Raw genomic sequence first — 17461 nt, 5'->3', positions numbered from 1 at the left:
TTGTTAATCATTTCTTGCATCTTCTCAATCTTTGCCTCCATTCTTATTCCAAGGTCCTGGATCATCTTCACTATCATTATTCTGAATTCTTTTTCTGGAAGGTTGCCTATCTCCACTTCATTTAGTTGTTTTTCTGGGGTTTTTTCTTGTTCCTTCATCTGGTATATAGCCCTCTGCCTTTTCATCTTGTCTATCTTTCTGTAAATGTGGTTTCTGTTCCACAGGCTGCAGGACTGTAGTTTTTCTTGCTTCTGCTGTCTGCCCTCTGGTGGTTGAGGCTATCTAAGAGGCTTGATGGGAGGCTCTGGAGGTGGGTAGAGCTGACTGTTGCTGTGGCGGTCAGAGCTCTGTAAAACTTTAATCCACTTGACTGTTGCTGGGTGGGGCTGGGTTCCCTCCCTGTTGGTTGTTTTGCCTGAGGCAACCCAACACTGGAGCCTACCCGGGCTCTTTGGTGGGGCTAATGGCAGACTCTGGGAGGGCTCACGCCAAGGAGTACTTCCCAGAACCTCCGCTGCCAGTGTCCTTGTCCCCACGGTGAAACAGAGCCAGCCCCCGCCTCTGCAGGAGACCCCCCAACACCAGCAGTTATGTCTGGTTCAGTCTCCCCCAGGGTCACTGCTCCTTCCCCTGGGTCCCGATGCACACACTATTTTGTGTACGCCCTCCAAGAGTGGGTTCTCTGTTTCCCCCAGTCCTGTCGAAGTCCTGCAATCAATTCCCACTAGGCTTCAAAGTCTGATTCTCTATGAATTCCGCCTCCCATTGCCGGACCCCCAGGTTGGGAAGCCTGATGTGGGGCTCAGAACTTTCACTCCAGGGGGTGGACTTCTGTGGTATAAGTGCTCGCCAGTCTGTGAGTCACCCACCCAGCAGTTATGGGATTTGACTTTACTCTGATTACGCCCCTCCTACCGTCTCACTGTGGCTTCTCCTCTGTCCTTGGACGTGGGGTATCCTCCTTGGTGAAGTCCAGTGTCTTCCTGTCGATGATTGTCCAGCAGCCAGTTGTGATTCTGGTGCTCTTCTGTTTTGCATATTTAATGTACAGGTTTTGAATTTCTTTTTTTTTAATGTATCTCTAAATAGTTAATCTTTTTGTTGCTATTATAAATTAAGCTTTAAAAATTTCATTTCAGATTGTCACTAGTATATGGAAATAAAATTGATTTTTTAAAATTGAAGTATAGTTGATTTACAATATTATGTTAGTTTCCAGGTGTACAGCATAGTGAATCACGGTTTTTTTTTTTGCAAATTATATTCCATTATAGGCTATTACGAGATTTTGAGTATAATTCCATGTGCTATACAGTAAATCTTTGTTGCTTATCTACTTTATATACAGTAGTATTTTGTATCTGTTAATCCCATACTCCTAATTTTTGCCTCCACTTCTCTCTCCCCTTTGTCAACCATAAGTTTGTTTACTGTGTCTGTGAGTCTGTTTCTGTTTTATAATGAATTCATTTGTATTATTTTTTAGATTCCCCATATAAGTGATATCATGTATTTGTCTTTCTGACTTCACTTAGTATGATATTCTCTAGGTCCATCTATGTTGCTGCAGGTGGCAATATTTCATTCTTTTATGGCTGAGTAATATTCCATTATGTGTATATATGTGTGTATATGTGGTGTGTGTATATATATATACACACATACACATACATACATACCACGTCTTTTTTTTTTTGTCTTTTTTTCTTTCTATTTTTTTTTTTTTCCGGCTCCATCGGGTCTTTGTTGCAGTGTGCGGGCTTCTCTCTAGTTGTGGCCTGTGGGTTTTCTGTCTCTAGTTGTGGTGTGCGGGCTCCAGGGCACGTGGACTCCAGAGTGCTTGGGCTCCAGAGTGCCTGGGCTCTGTAGTTTGCAGCACGCAGGCTCTATCGTTGAGGCATGCGGGCTTAGTTGCCCCGCAGCATGTGGGATCTTAGTTCCCCGACCAGGGATCGAACCCGCGTTCCCTCCATTGGAAGGTGGATTCTTTACCACTGGACCACCAGCGAAGTCCCATACCACATCTTCTTTATCCATTCATTTGTTGATGGACGCTTACGTTGCTTCTGTGTCTTGGCTATTGTAAATAGTGCTGCTATATTATGAACATTGGCGGGGGGAGGGGGTGCATGTATCTTTTCAAATTACAGTTTTCCTCTTTTCTGGATATGTTACCAGGAGTGAGATTGCTGAATCATATGGTAGCTCTATTTTACAGTTTTCCATAGTGGCTGCACCAATTTACATTCCCACCAGCAGTGTAGGAGGGTTCCCTTTTCTTCACACCCTCTCCAGCATTTATTATTTGTAGACTTTTTGATGATAGCATTCTGACAGGTATGAGGTGATACCTCATTGTAGTTTTGATTTGCATTTCTCTAGTAATTAGTAGTGTTGAGCATCTTTTCATGTGCCTGTTGGCCATCTGTATGTCTTCTTTGGAGAAATGTCTATTTAGGTCTTCTGCCCATTTTGATTAGGTTATTGTTTACAATTGACTTATGTATATCGACCTTGTGACCTTATCTCCCTTACCAGTTCTGGTGGGGGGTTTTGGTTGATTATTTAGCATTTTCTACTCACATGAAAATGTATAGTCCTTGAAAATGATATCTATGGAAGTTCACATTACTCTTATTCAAGTGATGTTGTTCAACTTAAAATATTTTTTGAACTTTTTATTCAGAATTTGTTAAAGTTACCAGGTACATAAGAAAAACCCATTTTTATTAGTTATTGGTGGATATCTTGCTCTAATTTTTTTTTCTGCCCTTTTATCTTAATAAACTTAGATCTGTACTGAGGGAGGATATGTTATTTTTTACATGTCTGTTAGACATTAAAGGATAAAAGTTGGTAGGCAGTTAGATATATGCGTCTGAAGTTCAAGGAAAAGGCTATGTAGAGGTATAAATGTGAATTGTCATATCATAGTTAAAGCTGTAGGACTAGATATGATCACCTGAAGGGGTTGACAGAAGTCCAACAATTTTTGGAAGAAAACTTGAGACGGTCTGTAAAAGGTTTGAGGGGTGCCCTGAGCTCAAGAATCTGTTCCCCCTTGGGGAACATGTTAAGAATACTACTGCTTGACTGTCAATTCATTTATGAGCCACCTACCTGCATGAAATGCTTTAAGTTAATTTTTTAAAATTCCTTGTCACAGTTTTAAAGAGTATAAATATATTTCACAGGAAATTGAGTCATTATAAGGTCAGTGATGCCTGTATACACTGTTTTTCCTTTTGAATCATTTGAACAGTTATTACTTGGAATTTTTTTTTCTCTCCAGAGTAATGTGAGTTTTGCATCATTAAACATTCTAGTCATCATTTTAGGTTAATTTAATGCCCAGTTTGGTATATTATTATGATTCTTTTACCTACATTGTAAATATTATTGACTTCATGAATCACACCAAATATCTGCTTTTCTTTGATTCCTAGGCAAATACTGTGGTCTGGGGTTGCAAATGAACCATTCAATTGAATCAAAAAGCAATGAAATTACAGTGCTGTTCATGAGTGGAATTCATGTTTCTGGACGAGGATTTTTGGCTTCGTACTCGGTTATAGATAAGCAAGGTAATTTTCACTTTATATCATGATTCCCACAGTTTCTGAAAACAAAAATGCAATGTTTTCTTTGAGTACCTGTTATCTGAGTTTGGAATAGAGTAGGAAGACTGAACAGTTAATACCACATACATAAATCTGACAAAATTAGATCAGTTTCAGAATTTTAAAAATTAAGTATATTAACTTTATATAAAGTCTTTTTATATACTTACCTTTCCTTAGTAGAAGAAATATTGAGTTTTCCACCTTTATAAGATTGGAACACAAATGATAATAACTTTAAAAAAATCTATCAGTTACTGAAATGTATCAATTTAAAGCTTTATTATCCACAGTTTACCACTTCACCTTACTGTGTTAAAAACCGTATTACCATTCTTTTCAAAGAAGAGACTTGCATAGCACCACGAGTAACCTGGGGAGTGCTCTCTGAGACACTACAACATAAACATGAGATATTTTCTAGATTGTTAATATTTAGAATCTGAAGGGGGGAATTAAAAGCAAGGCTATTAAGTGAAATAGATACACACTATCTGTCTCATTAAAGTTTCATTAAGAGTGTGAGACAGAGCTGTTCTGTGTGAAACAAGGTCTACTTTCCCTTAATTTCTAAGCTATGGAACAAGGTTTGAAGGCTAATAAAATCCCTCAGAGTGAAAAAGAAAACTCATTTGAATGGAATAATGGAAAGAAAAGAACTGGAAATGTTATGCTAAATGAACAATTAATATATTTGACAGAACTAGGAAAACTAAGGCAGTGTGGTGTTGTAGAAGGGGCACTAAGTAGCCCTGGAATCAAAGCCTGCCTTTGTTGTGTACTAAGCAGGTGACCTCTGACCAGTCATTTCACCTCTGTCAGTTTCATCTGTAAATGGGTTAGTTGTGAGGACTAAATCTAATAATACATGTTTAGTGTCTGTAGGCACATAACATAGTAGGCAGAAGACAAATGTTAGTTTCCCCCCTTTCACTACTGTACACACACACATCTTACTTTCCCCACTCCTGCCCTGCCCGCCACCATCAGAAGAGTAAGGTAGAAAACACAGAGTGAAATGATAGCTTTCCGTCCTTTCGGTGTTACTTTGCGAAAGTCTTGGGTTGATGGGTGAGAGGATAGAAGATAATTAATTTGCTTCTTATTCTTCTTAAGTTTCTTGGTCGCAGTATCAGGTTAAATTATTTATTTTGCTTTTTCATATTTTCCCCTTTCTCTCTTTGTTATTTATTGAGTTAAAGGTTTCTGGAAAATAAGTATCTCCTCTTTACAATAAAAAGTTTCTTACATTGGATATTTAAATTATGGAGCTTTTGATCCACGGAAACCTAAATGCCCTTATTAGAGTTTCTTAAGAATTGACAATCATCTCAGATACCACAATCAGTATATTATAGACTTATATACATCTATGCCAGATTTAAAATGGCTATGTCACTATTTTAGATGACTCTTAGCTTCCAAAGATTTTTTCGAAATATCCACCATAATCAGGAACTTCTTTATAGTAACACTTTCCAAAGTCATAATCATCTTGGGAAATCCTCATCTCACAGCTTGCTCCTGAATTTTTTCTTAATGTTTTTGTGCGTTCTTACCCATCCATCAAGCATTTGTTTTATTTGAAGTGAATTGGCTAAATTCAAGAGAATACTGGTTGAATTTCATATTACTTCTTCTTGGGTGGCCTTTCAGACATAATTTCGTAATGGCTCATTCATTTGAAGGTTGGTGTGCTTTGGTTGAGAGTCTCAGTTTGTTTCCATCCAGGAAACTTAGCTGTCACACTGAATTCCATGAATATTTTCAAGGAACATCACTACATGTCCCCAGCTTAATAACCTAGTTAACAGTTTAGAGTATTTGGGAATGAAAAAGTTGTGAAAAATCTTGCTTCACTGGCTTCCTCATTTGTTAAACTGTCACAAAGACTTGTTAATGTTATAGTGTGATGTGTGGTTGATACAGCCATGATTTTGTGTAAGATAGACAAATTTTCATTACTTCTTACAAGAGCTCATTGCAAAATTATATTCCCTTCAGTGCCTTATTTCCTGCAATAGGCCTGGCACTGGGAAAACAGCAGTAAATGAGACAGACGCAATCACACCCTCATAGGGCTTACAGTACAGGGTTGGAAAAAGGCATGAAACACATGGTTACTTAATTGCAGTTATAATAAGTATGATGGAGGAAACATTCAAATAATGGGAGGCCAGAAGGGTGCAGGGAGTAGAAGATTGATGAAGAGCAAAGCTCTCCCGAAGAAACCACTTCTGAGCCCAGAACCAAAGGATTAATTGGAGGTTCCAGACATACAAGGAAGAACATTGTAGGGAAGAGAGCAGCAGGTGCAAAGGCCTTAGGGTGGGAAGGAGCTTTGGAGGAACCGGAAAAATAACCAACACAGCTGGGGTGAAATGAATGAGTGGTGAGTAAGTCACATTATTCAGGGCCTTGCAGAAAATGTAAGGGTTGGAGTTTTATCCCAAAAAAAGTGCATGGAAGCTGTTAGAGCAGAGTAGTGATGTGACTGGATTTATGTTTTTACGATTCCCTGATCTGTGAAGAATGGGCCAAAGAGAGGAAGAAGAATTGTAGGGAGGCCAGGTAAGAGGCTGTTTAGAGGGGATTGGATCAGAGATGACCAAATTAAGAGATCTTGCTATAAAAGTAGCTCCAGAATTAGGCCAAATTCTAATTTAATTCTTTTTAAAGACTTTTGAACCAGACATATCTTCTACAGGGAAACATTTCAAAGGATTAATATTCATTCTAGCTGAGTTTATGTTGAAGTAAGAGGCTTCGGCCACAAAGAAGCCTCTTGGACGAGGCTCTGAGCTGCTGCAGTGCCTCGGTGATGTCTGGGGCCCTGTACCTGGTGTGCTCTTCACTTTAGGGTCTAGTTTTTATAACTTTTATGGTTTTATTCCCCTCTGTTATTTTTAATGATCTTTGAGCAGTAGTTTCCAGTCTTTTACATTGACAATTACTGCTTTTAATTTTCACCTGTAAACCTCATTTTTGAAAGATTTTTATCCACCAGTGAAAGGAATTTTTCCTGTTTCTATTGGGTAGCAAAGAAAGACAGATAAAAATATTAATCAACACTTCAGTAATAATTAGAGGATTGGTAATTTACTCTGAGTTGGTATAATTCCATCAAATTCGAACTAGACTTTCTGAAATTGAAATTTTCATCTGAAAATTGAAGATGTACGTGGATCCTAGACATATCCTGGGCAACATATTAGCAACCACTGTTTAGAAGTTCTGTAGAGAGAAACTCCTTAGTTACTGCTGGTCTTACTGAGAGAGGCAAAGCCAGCCACTCACAGGTCCAGACTCAGTAACTCAGATCTTTTAATCCAGAATAATAAATGATACCGACATTTTCATTCTAAAATGTAAATGTAAAAAACATTTACCACTGGACTTGAAAAATAAAATGAATTTTATAGGTGATTTGCTCTAAATTCCTGGTTTTGAATCTGTTCAACATTAGCCAGTTTCTAAGAAAAGCTCAACATTTCTAGGATGACTCTGGGCAATAATTTTTTAGGTAATTTTAGTTACGCAACAATGAGCTCAGAAGGCATGTCTGCATTTGCATTGATAGCTTCAGGTCTTTTAAGGCAGCCTCTGTTTGTTATGTGCCATCAGTTTGGGGTGGGGTGTGTATCTGTGTGTGTGTACACATATATATGTATATGACCAGCTGAAAAGTGATAGTCTGATATTCCTTTTTTAGAACATGAATTATCACTTAAAAAGTAATGTTAAACCTCATTACTTCAAATTTTACCAATCCAGAATTTTGTATTGGTCACTCTAAAGTTTGCCTTTATTTTTTTAGGAAAAAACAGGAGCTAGTTTAAAATTACATGTGAAATAAAATGATCCAATGTAGCAGTATTAACATACTGCCTAATTGGAACTCATAAACACTTGTTTGTTCATTGCCTCCTGACAATGTGCCTAGGACTTGGGAACAGCTGAGCCTGACAAATATTCCCATTTGACAGGGTTATTATTGCTATATGCTGGGTTATTTTTAGACTTAACACCGATAGTATAAAAGGTTTTAATTGCTACATTCTTTAACCACATTTTTTTGCAAATATTTTCCATTTCTTCCATCTTCCATTGGATTATATTAACTTGTAAATGAAACATAGGGGCGGAATAGAGAACTCCTTTCTAATAGGGTCCAGATTTCTGTAACTGGTTGTTTTTTTCCTGCATGGGATGTTTTTGGTTTTGAAAATAGAGCATGAATTCCTTAGATTGTTTGCTACCTTAATTGTACAGTAATTTTATAGGATCCTTTCTGTTTTGAGTGCTACACTTAGCTATGTTTCTATTTTTAGTTTTTCTGTTGTGTTCCTAATTTTTGTTGTTGTGTCTGGCAAACGTTTTAAAACTTTTAAACTATTTAGTAAGATTTTATTAATGAAGTCTCAGTTTACATGCGTATTTTTAGATTTGTCCTTACTTATACACAAATGAATATGTGTAGTGTTTGTGTGTATACATGCAGAAAAATATCTGTATTTTGATGTCAATTGGTACAACAAAGGTGCTGATGAATAAAGTGTTACCAATTTCGCAGAGAAATTTATAAACAGAATTAATTCGTTAAGGTGGTATAACCCAAAGAGGCAATTCACCTTTATGAGATAGAGTTTATTTCAGACTGACAGATAACCTCAAGAGCACCTTAATGATTTTAAGTGTTTTCTATGTGTTTTGGGTTTTTTTGTTTTTTTGTTTTTTTAGTACGTTAGCAATTCTTTGAAGGGGCTAGGTATGTGTTTGTGCTATCTTGTGCTATCTGAGGGACAAATTCATTCACTGCTACTCTTACTAAGATATTATGAGTGTCCTCGATACTAGGTTACAAAAGAATTTTAATGTGGCTTACAATCTTTAATATTTTTAATGTCTCATATTTTAATATAAGATGTCATGTTATTTCAATATGTCTTATAATGTCTTTTAATATGTCTTATATTCATTTTTTAGTATATAGGAATTTAGGTGTGGAGAGGGTTTGATCTATCCATATGTAGCTTGTAGCCTATTTGACTTATTGCTTAGGCAACTGAGCCATGCCTACATCATCTGTGAAAAAAAAAAAATTGACTATTTTCATCTGAGAAAATTTTTCCTGAGCTCCTGTTGTGGACTCAGCTTCCATAGATGGCATTGTAATATTTCTAAGAGAAACAAGATTTAATCTCTATTCTCAGTATGTAAAAGGAGATTAGATGTAAAATACCACATAAATTATCTGCCACTTAGTAAATGTTAGTTGATGCTGAATCACGGTAAATTATGTTTTATTATATATGTAAATTTCCCTTCACTAGATTGCACATGGTAGAAATCAGTGCCAGGTTCCTATCGTGGAAACAAGGAATTATTCCCAAGGCTACACAATAATATCGACACAAGAATTTAGCAGAAAGATGAGCCTTGTCCCACATCCTCTAGCTCTTGAACAAAGTAGCTATCTGTACACCTACAATGCAAGGTTGCTGACAAAGTAAGAATTGGGAAAGAATGATCTCGGGTCCCTTCAGTTTCTGGGGAATTTGTTATTTAAAAGAATTTCAGAGCAAATAAAGGAGAAGAATTTGTAGTATACATTGTCTTGCTTCGTGTATTTTCTTCTTTCTGGTAAATAAATATAATTACTTAGTTACAGTGCTTTATGCTTCCTTGAGTTAGAATAAATAAAGGCACTCAAGCATCCCTTCCCTCAGAAGTAAATGGCTTCAGCTGGACAAAAATTATACCCTGCAGCTAATATAGTTGGTGATATACTCTCATTAGTGATGGGTACTAACACTGCTGAGAGTCTTTTTTCAATTTATTCAAGAGCACAAAACAGAGTATTAATTGGGGGAAAATCTAAATCTCTTTCACAGTCCTTTAATCTCAGAAATAGACAGTGCTGTCAATCAAAAATATTTCTAAGTTAGTAGCCAATATGCTGATATTTTTTATTATTTGTGAACTTATAAAATATCATATTTTCATGGTATTACATGTGGGTTAACATTAGGTATCATGTTTTTAAAAATATTTCATGGAATAACTATGAAGTTCCCAAGCCTATGCAGTTATTGTGTATTAGAAAAAATTTTAATTGTACTTTAAATAAAACCCTGTGTATAGGATATCAATTATGGCTCATAGTAATATTGCTAACTAAGTTAGAGCTGTCTTAGAAAATCTGATGTTGATGTCTTCATTAAGAAAACCCTGAAATCTGTCATCCTGTTGTTGATTATTGGCTCACCTTTGTTTTCGTATTTTTCTTGTGCTCTTCCTCACAGTCACGTAATCCTGCCTTCAAAACCCCACGGAGGCCTGCCTCCTCTTTAAAGCCTTCTGAGGTTAAGGAAGGCAGATGTTAGAGCAGCTCTTTTTATAGGGATTATGATCACACTCACTTTGGGTTAGACTCTGCTGCTAAAACTAGTGTAGAATGTGCACTGTAGATGCCACTTCTTCTTTGGGCCGCGCGGGGTAAGAGAGGGAATAGAGTGCTGTGGGCTTCAGCAGAATCCCTGAGGGCGTTCTGCGGCCTACTGCCGCCATTCCCTGTTGTCCAGAGCACCCAAATGAAGTTCACAGTATATTTGGGGTTTCGTGTAATAATGTATATGTTATAAGTATTCTTTTGTATGTATTAAATATTGGAGTAAAATTACCAAAAAAAAAAAAAAATTCCCATGCAGAAGCTCTTAGCTGAGAACTGAGTGAATTATATACTGCGCTTCACTGTGAACATATATCACTGATTTTCTAGTATTGTCTGCCGTGTTAAAGTGGATCCAGCATGATAGTTGAGCTGACAGTGAGTACTTTATCAGTACTTACTATTATAATCACTGCCCTAAGCACTTTACGTGGAATGCATACTTTTAATTAGCGCAGGTCAGAAACCTTCAAGTTATCTTTGACTCTTTGTCTCAAACTTCACATCCATCAACCACCTCTCTGAATATATATGTACGTATATCAGAATTTGACTACATCTCTTCGCCTCCACTGCTACACTAGTTCACGTTACCATCAACTCTTACCTCAATTATGGCAAGAGATTCCTCCCTGACCTTTGTTTCTGCCCTTTCTCCCCTTCAGTCTACTCTCAACCCAGTGATCAGTGTGATCCTATTAAATCGAAGGTCCCATCTCATTCTGCCCAGTGTCCTTACCTCCAAGACACCATTAGGATATGGCTTCTCATGACTCGTTTGGCTTCATCTCTTACTTGTCTTCCCCTTGTTCACTCTGGCCTCAACAATGCTGGGCACGCTTCCTCCTGAGGGCCTTTGTGATTCCCTTTCACTGTTCTCCGTTTTCCACATACCTGATACCTCACTCCCTCACCTATTTTAGAGTTTTATTCAAATGCTTCCTTCTCAGTAAGGCCTACCCTGACCACTCTACTTAAAATTGCAACCCCTTAACTTTCCCTAACGTCCTTCCTTTATTTTTCTAGCATATTTATTACCGACTAATACACTATATATTTTTCTTATTTACATTGTCTATTTTTTCTTACCCCCACAGGAGGTACACTTCATATATGCAGGGATTTTTGTCTGATTGTTCTTTGCTCCATCTGTAGCACCTAGAAGAACACCTAATCATAATACATACTTATTAAATACTTGTTGAATGCATGAACAAATGAATAAATAAACAAACTGCCAATCCTGGCTCTGTCTTTTACTAAGCTTATTTCATCCATCAATGCAGATGTGCTGTATATGAAAGGAAATTATTACTACTTCTGTGATAGCTTCTTTTTCTTTCTTGTTTTTAAGTTCTTAATAATAGTTTTATTGAGATAATTCGCATACCATACAATTCATCTACTTAAAATATACAGTTCACTGATTTTCAGTATACTCAGGGTTGTGCAGTCATCACCACAGTCAATTTTAGACCATTTTCATCACCACAAAAGAAACCCTGTAGTCAGTAATAATCACTCCCCATTCGCTAATCTTTAACCCCCTCCAGTCCTAGGTTACCACTAATCTACTTTTATCTCTCTAGATTTGCCTATTCTGGATATTTCATATAAATGAAATCATGTAATATGTGCTATTTTGTGACTGGCTTCTTTCACTTAGCATGTTTTCAAAGTTGATCCATGTTGTAGTATGTATGAGTACTTACTTTTTATGGCCAGGTAATATTTCATTTTATGAATATACCACTTCTTTCACATTTTGTTTACCCGTTCATCAGTTGATGAACATTTGTGTACACGTGTTGTATGGACACATGTTTTAAATTTTCATGGGTATATACCTGGTAGTGGAATTGCTGGGTCATATGGTACCTCTGTATTTACCCTTTTAAGGCACTGACAGACCATTTTCCAAAGCAGTTGCACCATTTCACAATTCCACTAGCAATATATGAGGGTTCCAGTTTCTCCACATCCTTGACGACACTTGTTATCTGTTTTTTTGATTCTAGTCATCCTAGTGGGTATAAAGTGGTATCTCGCTGTAATTTTTATTATTATTTCCCTGATACTTAATCATGTTGAGTATCTTTTCATGTGCTTATTAGCCATTTGTATATCTTCATTGGAGAACTGTCTATTCAGATCCTTTGCTCCTTTTAAAATTGGGTTGTCTTTTTAATGTCTAGTTGTAATAATTCCTTATGTATTCTGAATACTAGATCCTTATCAGATATATGCTTTGAAAATATTTTCTGCCATTCTTTGGCTTATCTTTCTCTTTCATGATAGCCTTCTTTGAAGCACAGCAATTTCAAATTTTGATGAAATCAATTTATGTATTTTTATGTATTTGCTTATGCTTTTGGTGTCATATCTAAGAAACTATTGCTTAATCCAAAGTCAAGATTTATACCTATATTTTCTTCTAAGTGTTTTATAGTTTTAGCTCTTGAATTTAGATCTACCTTAAGTTAACTTTTATATATGATCTGAGGTAGGGGTTTGGTTTCTTTCTTTTGCATGTGGATATCCAGTTGTCCCAGCATCATTTGTTAAAAAGACTATTTTTACCCCCATTAAATTGTCTTGGCACCGTTGTTGAAATCAATGACTGTAAATTTGAGGATTTATTTCTGGACTCTCAGTTCTATTCCATTCATTATGATAACTTCTTATACATTGCTGTGAGAAGTTTGAGTCAGATGGTTCCCTTTGAGTTGCATTCATCTTGCCTAGGCTGTGTTCTTATTAACTGGGCGCCTTATAGTAATAGTGATTTTCTGGAAGGCTGTTTACTTGTGAAAAGCTTTCTAGAAAGACACATTTTAAAGTTTCTCAATTCCCTGCTTAATTGATGTTTTCTTTGCCTTCATAGAGTTGTAAAGGTCAAAATCTCTAATCGTGACTTTCTTTCTTTGTCTTTTGTCTTCTTGGCTGTCCTTATAGCTTTCCATTTTGAATTCATATTTTCCTCTTAGGGAGCTGTTTTGAGCCCCCATGGAATTTGAGAGCAAGGTCAAGTGAGTTGCATACATTTGTGCAAAATCTGGAGTTTCAGCACTGCATGGGCTTTATTATAATAAAGCCCTCTTCTAATCAAGTATATCCATAGTTGACTAGGATTCTGGCATGTAGCCTGAAGGTAATAGGGCCAGCTGGCAGTCTTCTTATGGCTTGAACGCCATGTTGGACCACACAGGTACCTTTTCATCCCAGGCTATCAATCTTAGAAGTTCAGTTTCTAATCTTAGAAGTTGGAAACTCTTTTGGTGGAACAGGAAAGTGGAAAATCAATTCTTATTGATGCTGTGTAAAGATTGCCAGGAATATCTATAGAATACAGGTAATTCAGTTTGTCTGCTTTTCCTAGTCAGTTAACCAGGTGATAGTGAACCTCTAACCAGGCATGTATCCTCTTAAACTCCTAAAATACAGATTTAACTTAATCATCATTCGAGTACCTGTACTATGTAGATATTCATCCATGTAATCTCTCTCAAAATACCACTTTCCTATTAGTTTAACAGTTATTATGCTCTAGTTCTTTCAAGACACATATCAGTTGGATAATAAACACATAATTTTTCTTCAGAATTGTAAAATAGAATAATCAATTATTCTGTGCTTGCCATTGATTTAACAAATATTTGTACACCTTCAGTGTGCTAGGAAGAATGCGAGGTGTTATCTCTGTCAGTGTATTGGGAACCCTTGGCACAGTGTTTGGCTAGCATTTATAGGTGAAATCACTCACCTTTGTGATTGGCTTAGGACCTTCTTCCAGGTTTTCCCCCTACAGGTTAGTCCATGATTGGACTTAGCCAAACATGCTAACAATCAGAAACTTTTATTCATCCATTTATTCAATAAATGTTGATAGAAAGCCTCCTGTTATGCCATATGCTGTGATTGCTGCTGGTGATACAAAGGTGAAGACTGACAGCCGCAGTCACTACCCATGGGCTAGGCATTATAAAATGATGTTGCTTATTAACACTAAAATGATTGCAACAGATCACTCTTACGTGACACATGGTACTATGAGAACATATAATAGTCATCCATTCGTTAAACCAAAAAACCCTAAGTGCCTACTGTGTGCTAGCACAGTTTGACTTGGGAAGATCAGGAACAGCTTCTGAGAGGATGCGACAGTTAAGCTGAGATCTAGAGAGGAGTGAGCCATGTGAAGGGATAGTGGAAGCGCCTTCCTGGCCGAGAGCACAGAGGAACAGGAAGAAAGCTAGTGTGGCAAGAGCCCAAGACAGGGACAAAACCAGACTGAGGTGGGACCTTGTGGGCTGTGTTGAAGACTTTGCCCTTTGTCCTAAGAGCAGAAGGAAACCACTGAAATGTTTGAACCAGAAGCCACCTTTTACACAAGCCTGTGACCTAGGTCTTAATTAGACAAGGTTAGCTCTTACACAGATTTGATTTTGAGATAGGAAATGTTAAAACTTTAAAGTTCTGTCTTATGCAGAGTGTGCTTTAGAATTACCTGGAGGACTTGTTAAAATAGCTTTTTGGGCCCCACTGCCAAGAGATGCTGTAGGTCTAGATGGTGTTCAAACTTTTGAATTTCTAGTAACTTCCCAGAAGATGCTGCCGCTGCTGGTCCTACTCGTGGACCAGATTTTGAGTTGCAGTTATTTAGAGCCACAGAATTAACTCACCTTTCATTTGTTATTGTTTTCCTCATGCATAACCAACAAAGGATCATTTTTAGCCATGTAGTAACAAGAAATATTTGTTTCAGAAGCTATCAATATATTTTATAGAAGCTACTTCAGGGCTATAAATTATATTTATCTGTGTACCGTCCATGTGTATGATATGTGATTCTGTGAGGCGATGTGGTGTATTCAATATTGGGCAGACATAGCCCCAGAAGTCCAGATACTTAAAATCAAAGAAATTGTGATTACCAAAACCTTATAAAAAGTTAAAGTACTACCTTGATAGCTGTTAAGATTTTGAAATTTAGAACAATATGGTTTGGGTTTGGAAACAGTTGGTGTTTCAGCAAGAATAAACCTATTATTATTGAATCTGTTTTTTATTTTTGTTTTTCTAGATCTAATTACTTGTTTAGACACTGCATCCAGTTTTTTGGAACCTGAGTTCAGGTATGACCATATTTGTGACTTTTTTTTCCTTAAATGTCACTCTTCATCTACTTCATTCTCATCTTATGTACTTAAGATTAATGTACATGGTGTGACTCGTAATCATTGTTCTGAGACATCAATAAACCAGAGCTTATGTAAAACCACTGAGTTGCCATGTTTAAATTTTGCCTTAACTTTTAGCATTTGAATCTTCTCCACAATGGAAGTATAATTTGGATATACTTTAAAAGTAGGACTAGTCACTCTTCAAAATCTGGCAAAACTCCTAATAGAGGTAGAAGAGCCATTTATCTTTGCTCAAAAAGAAGTAACAGGATGGTTTAGGCTGTTAGAGAATTCCTCACTGTTCTTACCCAGGTGGCATTTTTATTAAAACTACCGTTTCCCTGCTTTACGCCCTTGTCTCTTGCTTGGACTAGGATTAACTTGGAATTGGTTTCCCTTTTCTAACCTTTGCTGGCTTTTTTCTGCCATTCACATTCTGCCAAGTTATTTCCTAAAATCTGTATTCAATCACTGCCCTGCTTTGAAATCTTCAGGAGCTACTTATTATGACAAAATGCCATCCCTATTCCTTAGCCTGGTTTTCATGGTCCTTCACAAGTAGTCTTTGGGCCATTTTTCTAGTCTCACGTTAACGTACTCATGTTGAAACGTCTCTGGATTATTTATACTGCTCTGAGCTCTCAGAACTTTTGTCTGGAATCACTTTATTCTTCTCTGTTTAGCAAATTCATTCTCATCTTTGAAGACCCATCTCACTCACCTCCCCCAACTTGCTACTGCTCCCCAAAGAACCTTCATTTTGTCTTCAGGAATGGCTCTCTCTCTGTGGGCTGGGGGGGGGCTCCTCAGCCCTCGTGGGGGGTTGTGGTCAGCAGAGGTAACCCTGGCATCAGTGTATGTCACACGGCCCTGCCAGAGGATCAGCTGTCTTGGACCCTCCACTCTCCAGCTCCGTCGTCACCACCCACATGCGAGCTGCCGTCCTTTCTCGCCTGGACTACCTAACAGTGTCTTATCCTCCACTCATGGTCCTTACAGTCTCTTTTCTTTCCAGGAGCCAGGATAACTTTTTTAAAAAAATAAAAATCAGATTATACGTATAGACCATCAAAATCCTTTGTTGACTTCCTCTTTTTACTTAGAAACATACTCCAAGACTCCTCACCATAGCCCCCCTGGCTTCTGCATGATCTGATCCCCGTCCCCCGTTCCAAGCTTCTCTCAGACTAACCTTACCTTTCTCACTGCACTCTACCTGCGCCGGTTGTCCTCGGTTCCAGACGCACACAGGCCATCCTGCCTCCGGGACATGCTGTTCCTTCTGGTTGTGGCGCACAGCCCTGCACTGTTCCGATGACAGCCGGTGGTTCTCTGCTGAGGCTTCCCTTCCTCAGAGCCCCGTCCACCGACCGAGGCAGTGCAGAGCCCTGCATATGAACACGAACTCTGGAGCCCATCTGCCACGACACAGCTGTGTGACCTGGGCACACAGCTCATCAGCTTCCTCATCTGTAAAATGAGGAGAATAATAATACCTACCATGTAGGGTTCTTATGTGGATGACTTGAAGTGTACTTAGAATGTTGCCTGGGATATAGGAAGTTTGCTGAATGTTTGTATTACTTTTATTAAGTTAGATTCCTCCCGGTTATTTCATAGACTGCCTTTTCTTTATAGCATAATCATAATCTAATCTAATTAATCATAATCTAATTAATCAAGTATCCAATTAATGTATCCTCCCACCACGGGAATGTAAACCCGGTGAGGATGGCACCATATTTGCCTGGTTGACCTTTGTAAACCCAGTACCTAGCACAGCCCAGCACTTAACAGACAATGTAATAGACATTCAGGTAAATGTGTTAAGTGGGTAGGTGGATGAGTGAGTGAGTAAATAAATGAATGAATGCCAAACATTTTTTTTAAATCAACTTAAATTTGATCAATAGAGAGTTGGTGAAACAAATTGAGGTTCATCCACAAAGTCAAATGTAGCTATTAAATATTATGAATAGCTCTTACAGTAGAAATATGTCTGCCATTTATTAAAATTTAGCAAAATAAAGCAGTATGTAGAATATGAAATAATTTTTGTATATATGTATGTGAAGACGTGTAAATGAGTGGAAGAAAATCTTAAGGGCTTTTTAGAAGCGGTGGTTCTCTCAGAGTGGTGAGATTATGGTATTTACATTGAACTGAAAACTGGGTAAGTGACATTTTTTCGTCCTTTTCCCCAGAAA

At 37.6% G+C, this 17461-nt stretch overlaps 1 protein-coding gene across 2 annotated transcripts in view; it reads left to right on the top strand.

Annotated features, from left to right (window-relative positions):
* The window catches only part of DCBLD2 (discoidin, CUB and LCCL domain containing 2), a 99169-nt gene that overhangs the window by 57098 nt on the left and 24610 nt on the right, over nt 1-17461 (top strand). For both annotated transcript variants that reach the window (XM_061194051.1, XM_061194052.1), the window contains exons 3-4: nt 3447-3584; nt 15155-15206. In XM_061194051.1, the coding sequence (XP_061050034.1) occupies nt 3447-3584; nt 15155-15206 (190 nt within the window). The remainder of the gene's footprint in view (nt 1-3446; nt 3585-15154; nt 15207-17461) is intronic.

Source organism: Eubalaena glacialis, chromosome 6, assembly GCF_028564815.1.
Source record: "Eubalaena glacialis isolate mEubGla1 chromosome 6, mEubGla1.1.hap2.+ XY, whole genome shotgun sequence".
NCBI classification, from domain to species: Eukaryota; Metazoa; Chordata; class Mammalia; order Artiodactyla; family Balaenidae; genus Eubalaena; species Eubalaena glacialis.
The sequence above is the reverse complement of the archived record's forward strand: the minus strand, read 5'-3'. Positions and strand labels throughout refer to the sequence as shown.